The sequence below is a fragment of the Lepisma saccharinum genome, chromosome 13 (genome assembly GCF_977018435.1).
Source record: "Lepisma saccharinum chromosome 13, izLepSacc3.1, whole genome shotgun sequence".
Taxonomy (NCBI): domain Eukaryota; kingdom Metazoa; phylum Arthropoda; class Insecta; order Zygentoma; family Lepismatidae; genus Lepisma; species Lepisma saccharinum.
Genome location: NC_139241.1, coordinates 2,085,861 through 2,102,560, shown reverse-complemented (window position 1 = coordinate 2,102,560; position 16,700 = coordinate 2,085,861). Strand labels below are relative to the sequence as shown.

The 16,700-nt window shown below is 41.4% G+C and overlaps 1 protein-coding gene across 2 annotated transcripts in view; it reads left to right on the top strand.

Annotated features, from left to right (window-relative positions):
- Mob2 (MOB kinase activator 2) overlaps positions 1 to 16,700 on the top strand; it is a 435,540-nt gene that overhangs the window by 230,938 nt on the left and 187,902 nt on the right. Inside the window, exon 1 of one of the 2 annotated variants that reach the window (XM_083133780.1) lies at positions 4,548 to 4,832. The exons of the other annotated variant lie outside the window; for it this stretch is intronic. Within the exon in view, the coding sequence (XP_082989906.1) occupies positions 4,786 to 4,832 (47 nt within the window). The 5' untranslated portion in view covers positions 4,548 to 4,785. Of the gene's footprint in view, positions 1 to 4,547; positions 4,833 to 16,700 lie in introns of those variants that run through there. 2 annotated transcript variants of the gene reach the window in all.

The window sequence follows — 16,700 nt, the reverse complement described above, 5'->3', positions numbered from 1 at the left end:
ATGCAGCAAAAAACATGCGTGGGGAGGGGCTAGATGCAGACCATGTGCATTGCAACTGGTATCTCTCGTAGATGAGAAAGCAGATCTCGGTCTCGAGTTGGAAATGACCAGCCTCCGTGGTGGAGTGGTTAGCGTGGCGCGATACGATTCCAGGGGTCCTGGGTTCGAATCCTGATCTGGGCATGGGTGTCCCCTCGTGAATTTTCGTGAATTAGATTCCATCACCACTAATCCTCATCGCCGCGATTAGCAAAAAGCTATTGAAAAGCGACGGTAAATAACAGAAATCGATCAAAATCATGTTGCAAATTCCTGCCTTGTTCTCGTCTGAAGTTGCAAATTCATGTCTTGTTCTCGTCTACAGTTGCAAATTCCTGCCTTGTTTTCGTCCCCAGTTGCAAATTCCTACCTTGTTCTCGTCTCCAGTTGCAAATTCCTGCCTTGTTCTCGTCTCAAGTTGCAAATTCCTGCCTTGTTGCCGTCTGCAGTTGCAAATTCCTGCCTTGTTCTCGTCTCCAGTTGCAAATTCCTGTCCCGTTCTTGAGTTTGTTTGAAGTCCGCTTTATGGACAGGTAGACTAATCGCGGCTGGACCTTCAGTTTATAAAGTGGGATCCGAACCAGTATGTGTCTGCACTGGGTATCGAACCTGGAACCCCTGTATTCCACCTCGGGGAGTTACGAGAAAAAAGTATTGGTGCACACGAGTTTCGGGTTCGAATCCCGGCCTGGGCATGGGTGTTCTTTACGAGTGCCCATCAATTTTATTCTATCATCAATCATCCTCATCTTCGCGATTTGTCAAAAGAGGTAGAAAAGCGAAGTAAAACAAACAAAAAAAAGCCCAAAAAAATATTCGTGCAAGAAGTGCTGAAAGGCGGCTTGTAAAAAGAGGTGAAAGCTGATCTTTGAAGTTTTTGGCCATGACTTCATACAGGTAAGATCCTATCGTGGGGGCGAAAAGAGAAAATCGCTTACTTTCACTGAAAAAAAAGAATTTTTTTTATTCAATGGTCAACGGCGACCTTATCGTGCAATTACATACAGTCCAGGGTTACCAATCCGTTCCGTGGTTTAGAAGTATACATGATCATCTTCCGTTAGGTTCAGCATTATCGCTCCAGAGAATTGGCCTACCCTGACCAGCCTCTACGCACAGCGCATTCTGCTTCATTCGCTCTTTTTATATCTTTCTCTCGAAGAGTTCTCGCGCAGGCCTTCCAGCGTTGCCAACTCGCATGCAATATATCCAGCGTCAGTTGCAAGACCGCACTTCAAGCGTACACCCTTTGAGAATGGTCTCGCAGTTCACTCCTAATTCTCTTGAAGCTTGGGCTGGAAGCGAAAATCTTTCTGATTACACTTCGACTGCGCCGCCAAATACGATCCGTGGATAAAACTCTTACACATTGAGCCGACTACCGTGAATGAGTGGTTAGCACAGCGAGCTACAATGGCAGGGGTCCTGGATTCGAATCTCGGCCTGGGCAAGGTGTTCTTTGCGTGTGGACTTACAATTGTGGCAATTTCCAGGCTTACCTAGCTAAATAAAATGCATTAGGCTTACATTGGATCCGTGGCGGTCTAGTCGATAGGGCGTCTTGACTGCCACGTGGGAAACCCGGGTTATGCGATGTACGATAGGAATGCCTCGTCCCCACGTAAAGCGGCTCTGTGGCTCACCCAGCCTCAAATCAACGGGTATGGGGATAACCCTGGGGAGTAAAGGCGGCCGGACCGTGGTGCTGATCACGTCACTTTTAAAAATGGCACAGAGATCCAGATTGTATGGGGCACCCCCCACATCCCCTAAATGCACCTTCATGTCACGGTGCGATTTGTACGAAGAATTTTACCGTACCAGCCAGGGGTTCCGGGTTCGAATCGCGGCCTTACATGGATGTTTGTAAATGTCCATTCATCCATTTTATCATATAATCATCACTCATCCCCATCTTCGCAAATTAGCCTAAAGTGATACAAGAAGCGAAGTAAAATAAGCAAAAAAAAAAAAAAAAAGGAAACGACCTTACCTGTAAGTCTTGAGATATTTATGTTATTATTATTAACTAAATCAACCAATCAATGATCATTTAGTTTACTTCGCTTGTCTGTCATTTTTTATTAGTCGCCAAGATGAAGATGAATGGTCATAAGATGAGATGCATGAAAGAATAGTCACATTCATGTCACGGTGCGATTTGTACGAAGAATTTTACCGTACCAGCCAGGGGTTCCGGGTTCGAATCGCGGCCTTACATGGATGTTTGTAAATGTCCATTCATCAATTTTATCATATAATCACCACTCATCCCCATCTTCGCAAATTAGCCTAAAGTGATACAAGAAGCGAAGTAAAATAAGCAAAAAAAAAAAAAAAAAGGAAACGACCTTACCTGTAAGTCTTGAGATATTTATGTTATTATTATTAACTAAATCAACCAATCAATGATCATTTAGTTTACTTCGCTTGTCTGTCATTTTTTATTAGTCGCCAAGATGAAGATGAATGGTCATAAGATGAGATGCATGAAAGAATAGTCACAAACATATAGAGACAACACTAGCCTCACAGAGGATTCTACCAGTGGCGTACGCAAGTGGGGTGTTAGGGGGTTTAAACCCCCCCCCTTGAGCTTGTGGAAAAAAATTAAATGGCCAATTTTTCAGTCAAACATCTGGGACAATAATATTACTATTACTACTTCTACTACTACTATTACTAATAATAATAATAATAATAATAAAATTTGAATTATTATTTCCATGCAGCATGGAGAAAAGCAGAGCATTCCAAACACATGCGTCTTTCAGAGTGATGCCTTGAATATAAACACGAGTTTATGAGGTTAGGTTAGGGTAACTATGATTTAAAAGAGAAAAAAAGTTGTTTTGTATCTCAGTTGTGACAATGTTCAACACACTGGCGTACGCAGGATGTGAATTATCGGGGACATTTATGCGGGGAAAAAGCCCGGAAAATTCCACCAATTTCGGGAATCGAATCCGGATCTCCCGCGTGATTGTCACTTGTCAGACGCTCTACCGACCAGATCACCGCAGCTCCTTGGATGAGTTCCATACTTTGATTATTTCAATTTATTTTAATATATTTTCTTGTATTTATGGATCTTCTTCACCCTTGAAATGTCTCACCTCGTTGACCAGACAATTATTTCGTAACAAAGAAACAAAAAAATGCTCCCAGGATTTGATAAAAATCGAATGACTAGAAAGTAATTTCGTTCTAATGTTTTCATAAATACTATATTTATGTAGATCTCTACTACTTAATAGTAGTAGTACTGGTATTTGTAGTATTAATTCAGCTAATTAATTAATTATAAGTATTATTAATTAATTGTGATTATTATTATTTAATTAAAGTATAATAAAACAATGGTATGTGAATTTGGAAAAAAGTTTTAGAAATAACACCCCCCTTGATGAAATCCTGCGTACGCTACTGGATTCTACTGGCTGTGAGTCCAGACGCCGGAGTCTCGCTAGTCTAGAAAATAGTCCAGGGAAGAGAGGTTGACGGTTGGGTGTCTTCATAAAGGGTCATCCCTTACACCGCGATCAATGATTGTGTATAATTTGTTGCAAGAAAATTTCCAGTAGAAAATAACTGTAAAATTACTTTTGAAGTGCTATACTGAACGCAACTCCAACTGACGGCTGGGAAACAGCGAATCAGCGATCAGTTGATTTTTTTTCGACTGAATTCGGGCATTTTCGAGTCACAAGGTACCGAACGTTGTTCGCGGTGCAAAACAAATGAGCGTTGGGTTCACCAGATGTTGCCAAACGTACCGTAAAAGAGAAAGGGTCTTCTCGGGGAACGGTATTGTAAGCACCAGAAATCAGCGGGGCTTAATGGTACAACTACGCACGCTGTCCTGAACGGTAAAGTTTCCGGAAGGACCACCCACAGGTCGGAATCAGGCGGACACACAGTCATATAAAGACAACTGGCAAAAAACAGAAGTACGCTTGGCAACGTTGCTTCGGGAGAGCGATGTGATCCCTTCAGTTTTTACTTCGCAACTAGTTTGTTGACACCCATCGGACCACACGCCCCCGAAAATGGGGACAGGACGCGCCAGAATTGGCCGTCATGGTCAACCGCCAGTTGGAGTTGCGATCAGTATAGTAACTGTAAATCAGGTACTTTTAAAATGATTAAACTGAAACTCTGTTAGTTTGTGAACCAAGTAACTGAAACTCTGTTACTTTTTTATGAAGTATCCTTTAGAACACTGTTAAAACTCAACACAGGGCAGCCGATCTCTCTGGCGTAGTGGTTATCGAACCGGCCTGAGCATGGGTTTTCTTTGTGAATGTCCAATCATGAATTTAATTACACATCACTCATCCTCATCGTCGCGATCAGCCAAAAGTGGAAGAAAAGCGATGCGAAATAACAAAATAAAATGGAAAGAGCGTGTAAACTGAGTTGGCAACACTCCTTCCCCGCTCGCACCAAGAGAGCGAGTGGCTCCGCACTGTGGCCGCCGTCAGTACCGTGGCTTTCAGCTGGGAGAACACCACGTCACAATAACCAAGATCTACGCTTGCATTGCGACGCGGGGCAGCGGCATTGCGATATTGTATGCAATACACGATAAGCGCCATTGAATCAAATCGTGCGTTACTGCATCTCCGCGTATCATAGCAACGGCAGGCCTTTGTCTTTTTATGCTGCGCGACAGTGACGGAGCAGGGTGGTTGGTGATCTGGTCAGCTGGTAGACCCCAGTGACCTCGAAGCATTCTCTTCGTCGATGAAGTATTTTGAGCTGCAAAGGATGTTTGTGATCAACCTAGTATGGTGAGTAGGCTTCCCATATGTTTTGTTTGTTTCGCAGGCTTGTTGGTATTGAAAAGAAATCTTTAAGTCGAGTTTTAGATGCCGAATTTCAAACGAAAACATCAGCATTCATGTTTTCTGTATATCTATGTGCATGTGTTGATTGTAATACCGTGCCTTGGAATTAAGGGGTCCAGAGTTCGATAGATACCCGCTTAGTAGTTCGAACGACACTTTAAACTGTAGATTTAGTCCCGATTAGTCTACATGTGCATAGAGTGGACTTAAACGGGTGAATTTTTCTCAAGACAACTTCACTTCCACGTAGTACACCCTGGTCAGTCGTTTTCTGTATATATGAGTCTGCCTGATGGCGTAATGGAAACCCACCCCGTCTGGTAATCAAAGGGTCCAGGGTTCGATACCCACTGGAAGTATATAGTGGTTCGGATAGCACTTTAAATTATATATCCAGTCTTAATTGTACTATCAGTGCATAAAGTGAACTCGGTACCAGTTTCATAGATCGGAGACACATTAAAATCGGATATTTTGTGTTTTCCATGGTTCGTACTTACCAATTGTGTATTGCGGAACATAGTTCAAGGTGCCATTATGCTTTTTACACGAAAACGAAACACTTTTTCTACTAAAATAACGCATTTTTCTAAGTGCTACCGAACGCACGTAACGGTGCGATTTCCCGTACTTTGCGAATGATATCGCTTCTTTTGTTTTCGAATATCAGTGTTTCCAACCTTCTACACCGAAAAATACCTACTATCGTGTTCGTCACGTGTGCAAATTGTACATTATGCACGGGTAGCTGACGGATAGCTCCACGAACCATTCCGATAAGGGTAGGTTTGGTTAGGTTAGGCGAGCATAGTTAAAATAAAAGGGTTGGAAACACTGACATGATTTCCCGGTCAAATATATAACACGATGAAAGATTGTTGTTGTTGATTTGGTGTTATAAGTCCACTTTATGCACAGTAAGGCTAATCGAAACAGGACCTACAGTTTAAAGTGTGATCCGAACCACTTGTGCCTCCACCGGGTATCGAACCCGGGACCCCTTGATTACAAGGCGACGAAGCTACAACTGCGCCATCGGGGGGGCCTTAACACGATGAAAGAAAATGCCTCGACTAACGTTGGAAACCTTAGAGAAACTCATTTCCGTAAGTAGTTTCTTCTGTAAAAATGAAGAAATGTGTCTCCGATGTATGAAACTGTTACCATATATATATATATATATATATATATATATATATATCGATGTTCATTTATCGATATTTACAACAGCTCTGGCTTCTATGTACGTAGTTCATTTCGTGGGGTTTTTCTATGTAGCTAATTCTTATCTAATAATGAAGGGGTCCCAAGTTCAATCGCAGGTGGAGGCACATTGCGTAGAGGTTCGGATCTCACTTTAAACTGTACGTTCGGACCTGTCTGAGCTTAAAGTGAACTTAAACATTATGCTTCAGTAACATTTTTTACTCATTTCAAATATTTGAAAGTAGTATCGTAGTTTTTGTTTTGCCAAAATTATCCTAAGTAGCACCATATCTTTTCATTATGGCTGAGGCGGTACCACTTTGAACGGATATCAATATTGATTATAATTAGTGGGTTAGTATTCCATTCGAGTTATAAACAATTAAACATCAATTTACCAGAGTTTTGCTTCAATATATTTAATAATTACATCAGAATATAAAAAGACGTTATGGCGTCTGACTATCATGCGAGAGACCCGGGTTCGATCTTCGACGGGGGAGAACCGGGATTTTTCCCACCTGTTGAAGCTGCTCCAGCGCCCACCTAGCGTCGTATAAAGTGGCTACCTGGAGGAAACTGTTGGGTAAAGGCGGCCTGCGGCGTGGTGCTGATCATATCACTCCCACCTTCTGCCGTAATCAAGAAAGTGTGGGGCCATAACTCCACGCCTCCTTCATTGCGTGGTGCAAAGCGCATGGGTGTGCAGTTTACTTCATCAGTATATAAAAAATGCCTGGTAACGTAATCACAACAAAACAGTTTTCTTTCGCATATTGGTACAGGATCAAGGGAAACTCCAAATTTTGCGTAGCTTCCAAGATCATTAGACCGCAATAGTATCAGTCGGTATCGGGAAATAATATCCAGCCGGCACTTCCGGATGCGGACATCTAAATAGTATCGGCTCACATCTACTTTATATGTAATGTAAAAATGTGATATTTTGCTTTGCTTTAGAAAGGCATTGTGGTACACCCAACGGCGAAAGAAACAGTAGGCGAATTGTCCATCACCATTTTCGTTCGGTCTCTATTACACAATGTGATGACAATGAATTGAAATAACGACGTCAATAAGCAGAGAACAATGCCTGCTTCGAACCAACGTAGTTTCATTCCTTAAAACAACACAGAATGTAGAATATGAAGGCAATGACTAGAGACCGGATGTTAGGCAAAATGCCTATACTTTCCTGTTAGAGATATGATGAAAACGAATGTTGCGAAGGCCAGGGTGGAGGGATTAGCTTAATTTAAAGGCAATTTAATTTCGCCTATTTTGCCTATTTCATACGATATTGCCTATATTATTTCATAAATGCCAGATATTGCCTATTTTAGGCATTTTCTTTAAAATTGGGACATGACTGAACTCTGTGCATAGAATTTCCTGTTCCCAGGATTAGTTTCCGATGCTTCCAAGAAATTTAAAAATATCAGTTAGCGAGTTATTGCAGCTAATAAGGACTTGGACAAATTAAGGGCAATTCAACAAGTTCCGAAAGGTGAAAATATACAAACTGAGTTAGATCCACATGTTCTCGCGTGCTTTAAGTATGCTCCAGTAACATCTGTGGAGGTTGAGAGATCTTTTTCAATTCTAAAAAATGTGTTGTCCGATCGCAGACATAACTTGTCGGTTGATCACCTGAAGAAATACCTTGCTGTGACGTGCAACCGCAATTAGTGCTTCTTATTCAGAGACTGCCAAACCGTACAATACAAACTTGAAATGCATTTAAACAGTTTTTCTTAGTTCGAACTGCTGTGTGGAATACAGTGTAAATTTTTTAACTGAAATAACACTTTGCGCAGTGATAATGTGTATTTAAATAATGTGCGTACCGGTTGGAAGTAGCCAACAATTTATTTTGTCAGACTATTGTGTGTAGCCATTATACAATGGAAAATTTTGGGCTGACGTGACTCCTGTTTGCAGTGATTTATTAAGTACAATATTGGACTGTTGTCTCTAATGATGAGCTCCTGGTTCTTTTTAAGCAACTATAAAGAATGTACAGGTATGTTTCTATATTTTTCAAACACCTATTTCTTTTTGTACGTCTATCTTCATTATTTTTTGTTAAATTTCATTACCTTTTTTATTGCCTATTTGTATTTTAATGCCTATTTTACCGCCTGTTTTGAAAATTATAAGTGCTTATTTGCCTGCCTATTTTATATGTTTGTAGTGCCTAAACATCCGGTCTCTAGTAATGACAATAGTGGTAGACAATTTGCCGTTGACTGTACATAATAGGAACAACGACTCGCTCACTACCGTAATCGTTCGTGTATGTCTTTGGGTTTTTCTTGTGGTTTGGAAATCTCCCAGCTTTGTACCGAATGTTTTTTTTTTTTTTGTGGTAGAGGCTTTGTATCGGCTTTTATCGTGTTAGTTTCGGTACGTTTAGGTCTCCGCAACTTTGAGAAACATTGGGTGAGCTGAACTCTGACGAGGTTCTTGTGTTCTTGTGTGTGCCCCTTTTCCAGCGTCAACTCTTAGTAGGTAAAGTAAAGGTAAAGTTGACCGTGAACGCTGCACCGTGCCATGAGGCATATGTAGGAGATGTCGATTTAGGCTCGTTTGGAGATGAGATGATCGGCACCACGCTCCTGCCGCCTTTACCCCCCAGTACCCATTTCGTTGAGGCTGGGTGGGCCCACGAGCCGCTATATACGGGGATAAGGAAAAATTCCGACCTTAGATCAACCACTCCTGGAATCTAACCAGGATCTCGCGCGTGGCAGTCGGGCGCCCTACCGACTAGACTACCTCTCCCAGCTTTGATAGGTAAGGATCTTTGAGTCCTGGGAGACGGCGTAGTTTTAATTCTTTTTAAGTAATGAATGAATGGTTTTCGTAATTGTTAGGGGCCTGTCCTGGATTTTGTTTTAGTGAAGGGGGTTTTCCCCGTATTGTGTGATGGGCAAAAATAGCTCGTGTGCTGAATATATATTATGTAATCTTACATATATATGTGTGTGTATAATTATATAATATACAGCGTGTCCGCAAGAACATTCCGTGATTATAAATACATATAGCATCGTTCTCGGTACTCGTATTTATATAAAATTGGTGCCATTAGAAGCAGAAACTCGAAAATTGTGATACCTAACTACCTACCTCAGGGGCACTCAATGCGTGCTCCTCGTGTCACGCTGCAAACATCAAGGCGATATTCCCACTCGTGCCACACGAGTTCCAACGTATCTACAGTGACGGTCCCGATGGCGGCAATGACGCGACGTTTCAGATCTTCCAGATCTTGAGGCAGTGGAGGTACGTATACAAGATCTTTTATGTGACCCACAAGATGAAGTCATAGACAGTAAGTCAGGGGACCTCGGTGGCCACTTGCAGAACACAGCATCTTTGTTTCCGGAGCGCCCAATCCATCTTCGTTCAAGTTTCTCATTTAGAAAATTCCGAACATCGAGATGCCAGTGAGGAGGTCTTGTTGGAAAATAAATTTAATGCGCCATCTATTGTTGTAGTTGCGTCGAATAACATGGGTACCTGGGGGAAACCCTGGGGGGTAAAGTCGGTTAGGGGCGTGATGCTGATCACATCACCCCCACTCACGACCGGATCAAGAAAGTGTGGGGCGTTACCCCCACACCCCCTATACGCCTTCATGGCGTGGTGCAATGCACAGGGGAACACTTTACCTTTTTTTTTTACTTTAACGCCAACAATTACACATCCGCTAAAATTCGAATGGTATCGGTATAAATTTCGTAATATACATAATTAAAATTTGTGGTTGTTTACAATCCCGGGATGTTTTTGTGGATACGCTGTTTATATATATATAAAATGTAAAATTAGTCAATCAACTAAGTGTCGCGGTACCGTCTCGATTTCTTGACAGGATCCATATTTGTTTCCATATTTCGAGATGAAAATAAGAATTGTCTCAATACCGTCTCAAATTCTAGCTACTCAGGGTGTCTAGATCACGAGGACTACATGTGTCCACGTGCTTTCTCAAACAATACGTCTTATCTCTGAATCAGTTCGGCCGTCAACAGGATGGACTCTTGTGACATATCGCCATTACACCACTTCCGGCCTCTTTGCCTCTTCTTATCGGCTTGGCCAGCCCCGTGGAACAAAGCACACACGTCCGAAAGTCCAGGAAGGTTTTGTTTATTTATATATTGCGGTTATCGGTGCTTGTTTTGACCACAACCGCGCAAGGTTGCTATTCTTTTATCTTCTCTTCCTTTCCCCAGCTGCCCCCTGTCGGAGTGGTTAACGCATCGCGCTAGGACGCCAGGGGTTGCGGGTTCGAATCCTGGCATGGGCATGGATGTTTGCGAGTGTCCCATCAATTTCATCATATCATCACCATCTTCGCAAACGTGACACAAGAAGCGAAGTAAAATAAAGCAAATGAATCATTCTTCCTTTCTCCCTGTCTTGTCTCTTCGCCCCTCTCCCTCTTCTCTATTGTCTACTATTATAGCGATTCATTGAATCGCTTCAAAATAGACTAAGGCCTTGAAAACTCCTCTTATTTCACAGGCCTTCCTTGGACTGGTAAACTAACACCCATCGTTAAGATGTGGAACACACAGGAGATGTACTGTGTATAAATTTCAGCGAAAAGTGTAGCCAGCAGCTATGTGTGTGTGTTTGTGTCTGCCAAATCTAATGTAATGTACAGGCCGTGCATTGAATTCTGTTTTAGGAATATTACACACACACACACACACACACACACACACACACACATATATATATATATATATATATATATATATATATATGAAATGTATATTAACACTAGCTTAGCTGTGCCCTACGAGAAACTTACTTTCCTGCGGGGGAGGGCTCACATGCCTTCACTTTTTAATCACTAAAATTCAAGATACTATTTTATTATTGAATCACTGCTTCCCTTGTTGATTATATATGTGCAGTTATTTATTAATTATAATACAAAATTACCGTCATTACCAACAAAGTGTACACTGTCACTGGTATGAGTGTCTCGAGGGCCTCCCCGATGGCGCAGTGGTAGCGTCGTTGCCTTGTAATCAATGGGTCCCGGGTTCGATACCCGGTGGAGGCACATACTGGTTTGGATTTCACTTTAAACTGTAGGTGCAGTCCCTATTAGCCTTACTGTGCACAAACTGGACTTAAAACACCAACTCAAACCTAAGCGAGTGTCTCGAATGACACGCATTCAAAGATGGCGCCTGTTATGCCCACCAAGTGAATTTTGCCTCCTATTTACATTACATTTATGTCTTTATAAACAAAAGTAATGCAGAAATATTGTCAATTTTTTTTTAAAAAAAATTGAGAAATTGAAAAAAATAAAGAGCCTGACAGCGCCCTCGGGTAAGTAAGAGTTAATCAGTTGACAACTTTTAATTGCTACAATTTTCAAGTATCGGTTTCAGTGGATATCGGTAAGAGTATCAGTGTATATGTAGCATCGATTCAGTCCTAGAAAATGAAGGTACTTCATGTGGATCTGGGCACCCACATCTGTATCAATCCACGTCAGCAGAGGTGCGATGTGTGTTCAGTACACATCGGTTCAAGGTGATTCACTGTATTTTTTTTTTTTTAGGGTTAAAAATGGAAAAAAGAAACGTTTTGGTTGTTGTGAGCGATTCCCAGCAGCGCTGAACTCTGGTTAAACAGTCGGTTGTTTGCTTTGTGGGCGAGTGGCCAACCGGAACGAGCACTGGCCGGCCTTCGGAGCAGGGTTGCCACGTTGCTTGTCAAGAGCATCGATCTGTGGATGAGTTTATGAAATGTACGAGGTGTGGCAATAAGGTTCACGGGCTCATGCTGTAACTTTTTATTGAAAAAATCAGACAAACGAAATGTATCCTTCAATGTAGTCCCTCCTCGATCCCTACTCCGCTCCACGCGGATCTTCCACTGATAGAAGCTAGGGCTACCATATTTTGAAATGCTAAAAAAAGGACATTTTCTTCGAAAGCCACGCACACACCATCAATTTATTCACAAACACGAAAACATTACCTAAATCACACAATTTGTCAGCATTAAATAAAATATTATTCTCCATGATATCATACTGCCACTAACCTAACCTGACTTTATAGTATTGACGTCCACCCTGTTATATTGAACTAACCTATTCTTATGATTGTGTATTCTGGATTAGTCTTTTTATATATAGAAACACAGTACCTCGTTATTTGTTTCCTTCCAACTGCTCCTTGTTTACATTAGCCCAAGCATACTTTTCTGTAGAACTTATCTTTTTCAACAATTCTTTTTCATTCATCAGGTACGCATGGAATTCTTTAGAGCTGATGTCCTTGTAATTGTACTGCACTTGCAAAATTCCTCGAAGTGACTCCACAGACAAACTGTTTCTTTCTTTTGTCCACGGACTCTGCATTAGGGAGAAGAGTATTTCTACATTTGCATTGTAGGATGTAATGGCGAAGAAAAACAGCAATTTTCAGCAGTTCCGAATGGCAGGAAGAATGTTTGGACTTCTCAAAATACACAGTCCACTTTTTATGAGCTTGAAGGTTAAGAAAATCATGGCCATGTTCAAGTTCTTCGCTCACAAATTTCTTGAGGTTGCATACTTGATCAAAACATTTTTCATCATCTATAGGTACACCTCTATCCAAAAGATACTTAATAGTTGATTCCACATCCTTCCACTCAGGTGATTTTTCAAGAGACATCCACATGAAACCACTAAACTCTTGGATGGGTGCCATCCATTTTTCCAGCTATTCTATGCAGCTGTCATACAGTCCAAATGCTGCTGTCATGAATTCGTCACATTCAGCATCCAGTCCATTTTTACGCCTTTCTACCAGCAGAATCTTCACCTTTATTGACATGAATTCACTGGCTTTACGTTCAGTGAGCATGCGCTTAATGGACAAGATTCCAAGAACTTCCACAAGTGAATTTGTTTCTCTCTCAAGTTCTTCTGTACGTGAATGAAACACACCCACCAGTGATTTTAGGTGGTACAAATAAATTTCACTGAATTCATTTGCAAAGAATTTCTTGATCACTGTAGGTGGCTTAGGTTGCGAAAGAAAGAAAGATTTGAGAGCTGGGAACATATGAATGAGTCTGGTTATGTCATTACTCAGTGACAACCATCTTGTCTTGCTATGTGACAACAACTTCTTATATTCAACATCAACAAATTCTGAGAACTCTTTAAGTTGCTCAGTCCGGACTGTGTAGATGTTAAAATCCTGATACAATTTGAAGATGATGCCTTCAATATCAAAATCCAATGTGTACAGCTTGATGTACACAATTATTCAAGATGTGAGCAGGACACCCAACACCAATTAATGTCTTGTTTCCTAACAATTTCTTCAGTTTTGAGAAAACATTTTTCCCTTTGCATCCCGGCGTAGTTCTCCAAACATGGTATTGCAATTGTCTCCAGTAAATGCTATGCACTTATCAAGCAGCCCCTCACCCTCAAGTGCATTCCTTAAAAAGGAAGAAATAATGTGTGCAGTCTCATTAGGTTGCTGATCTAGTTCAATTAATTTGGATTGCAAACCACCAGTTTTCCAATCAAAATACTGAATAATGATTGGGAAGATTTTTACTGAACCATGATTACTGCCGTCAGTAGAAACAGCACAATAAGCAATCTCATTATCTTCAATTCTCTTCATGGCACTACCAATAGAATGAGGACCTAGCACAGAGTTTACAATTGCTTCTGTTTTCGTTCTTGCAGTTGAGAACTTTCTAGCTACATTGGAATCAGGAAATAATGATTTTATCAAGCTTGATGTGCAGTCCGTCACTTTATAACTGTTGTGATGCTTAACAGTATGAAACGCGAAAGAACCTTCTGCAGCACTTATTTCATCTTCATGTTCACTGCCAGCTTTCGTGAAAAACGGAGTCAGTTTTGTAGATGAAGCTTCACCTCTGACGGCTCTTTGTGCTTGCAAGTCTAGCCCTCCTTTGTTTGCCACAGACACATATGTGCCGGGTTTACAGACCATACACTCGCCTTCAAAATCGTCTCTACCACGTCTAAAACGTGAATACAAAATCTAGCTTCCACTTCGAAACACGAACAAACGAATGACGCGGAAATCACATCGACCGGAACTTGAAACTGTAACAACAAACGACTAACGCTTAGCGCATCGTCCAGTACTGCCAACATCAGACGTTTAATGATTCGAAAAGTTGTAACTTCGTGATCTCTGACCTATGATGATTGGATAAAAGTAAAACAAACCCGGACATTTTAACAGAAAGTAAAAACCCGCCCGGACGCGAATTTCGGGGTCCGAAAAGAGGACATGTCCGGGAAAACCAGGACGTATGGTAGCCCTATTAGAAGCAGTGTTGCAAGTCATTTTCTGATACGCTGTTCCACGAGTTGCATCTCTTTGGCTTTCACCGCGTCCGCAGACTCGAACCGGGTTCCTTTTAGTGCGGACTTGACTTTTGTGAAGAGAGAAAAGTCGCACGGGGCTAGGTCCGACGAGTACGGTGGATATTCCAACACTGGAATGTTGTGTTGTACTAAAAACTTCTTCGCAGATGGCGCGTTGTGAATTGCCACGTTGTCCCGATGAAGAATCCATGAGCCATTCTTCTACATGTCTGATCTCCTTCTTCTCAGCCGTTCACGAAGGGTCCCCAAAAGATTCTTAAAATACAACTGATCGACTTCAGGCACCCAATCAACGACCAATTTTAGCGATCTTCTAGATACTGACTTCAGTTTTCGAAGAGCAAGTCCGAAATAAACACTGATCCCCACAAATTTCTTTCAACTTTTTTTAAGTTCCCGTGGCGGATTTCACAAATTTTGTGACATTAACAACACGTTGTTCCACTTTGGAACGTAACCTGCTTCCGACGGAGCTCAGATGTACGGTCCGCTTCTAACAAATGCTACAGCCAGACTGCTCCACGGATGTGCGCAAAAGTTTGTGCGCAGACAGAGGGTAGTCCATAGGTCAGTATCCTACCCAGCTCTTTGTTATCGACGTGACCTGAGATGAATAAGAAAACCATTTACGGTTTCAATGACAAAATGAAGCCTTATTTTCGAAATAACAAGTGTTACTGGCAAAGAACACGTTTATTGTAGGTATGTGTTATTTGATACCTACATAATGACATCAAAATAACAGTAATCTCTTAGTTTAAATTGCTACTTGATTTTGCAATATACTTATTTTTATGCAGCAATGGGGGGGGGGGGGAGGGCAAGCAGTGATGTCCTACTTGAGTTGCGTCAAAACCTTAATTTTGATAATATAAGTGTGGCTATTTCTTTCAAAAAGAGTTGTTACAAACCAAATGAGAGAAGATGGAAAGAAGGGAGTTTCGGAAAAGAAACATAGATGGTAGCACAAGGTGAAAGAATATAAGTAAATTGTTGGAAGATAAATATCGACTTAGTGAAACTAGAAATATGATTTAAAAAATGTAGAAAAGAGTAGAACAATGTGCAAAAAATAGATAATAGATGGAAAGGAAAGAATTAGTGGTTTTCTTCACTGAACAAGTTAAGGCCTATAGTCAATCGTTAGGCACGCATAAATAAGTATTCAAGGAAGTACAATTTAGGGACTCCAGAAGAACAGCTCAATACAGCTTTTGTCTCCATTGCTACCGTCCTTGCAAGGTTTAAACAAAATTGAATTTACTGCTGCATAACATAATATATACATTGCAAAATTATGTTGTTTATTTACAGCGTACCAGTACAGTTTACTCGTATTTAATAACTGCATACCTACGATAAACGTATTCTTTAACAGCACTACTTAACGTACATAAAAATGAGGCTATTGTTTCTCTTATTTAAAACATTAAGTATGTAACTTACTCAAGGTTTAATTAGGAGTGGGAAGTAGAGGGGCCAGGGTGGGAATAGGGGCGCCAAAAAAGAATTATATTGAACCTCTCCTGCGTAGGACCACGTGTCACAGTTAGATAGACCAGTTCTTGGACCCAGCATACGCCACTGACTTTCATGGCAATCCATGTGACCTTTGAGGCTGCACATACGTATGTATCGCAACGCGGCAGCCGTAAGAGCAATTTAAGTGACATAAGCCCAGGCAATGAACGCCCGCAGAACCCGTAATCCCGTATTGATATTAAGCAATTGTGCATTTTGCTGCACCATCAAAGCGTGATAAAACAGGTAAAGAAACGGACTCGCGATAGCTGTAGTGCCAAGTGCGATAAGGCACTGCAGCGCCCATCAAAGTGTTCAACGCAACATTGGCTTTCCGCAAGAGCAAAACTGCAACCCGGTCTTCAAGAACAGAAATCAAAACACAAGAAATTGGCGACGGTGCGAGCAACGTATAACCAGCATCGGGTCGTCAACAGTTTATGTTGAATAAACGCATCGATTAGCCCATAAAACGCACCATATCCTTGCAACAATGGTAACGTGGCCAGATGGCGACTTGGAGTATTGTTTCGTGCAAGTATGCATGCTGCATGTGTAGCGATCGGTGGAGATGGAAACGAGGTTTTACTTTTCTGGCTGGTTGAGCTAGAGGCTTTGTGGGAAATGGCCGACCGTTGCCATGTGAGAATAGACAGTAAAGTCCAATTCGG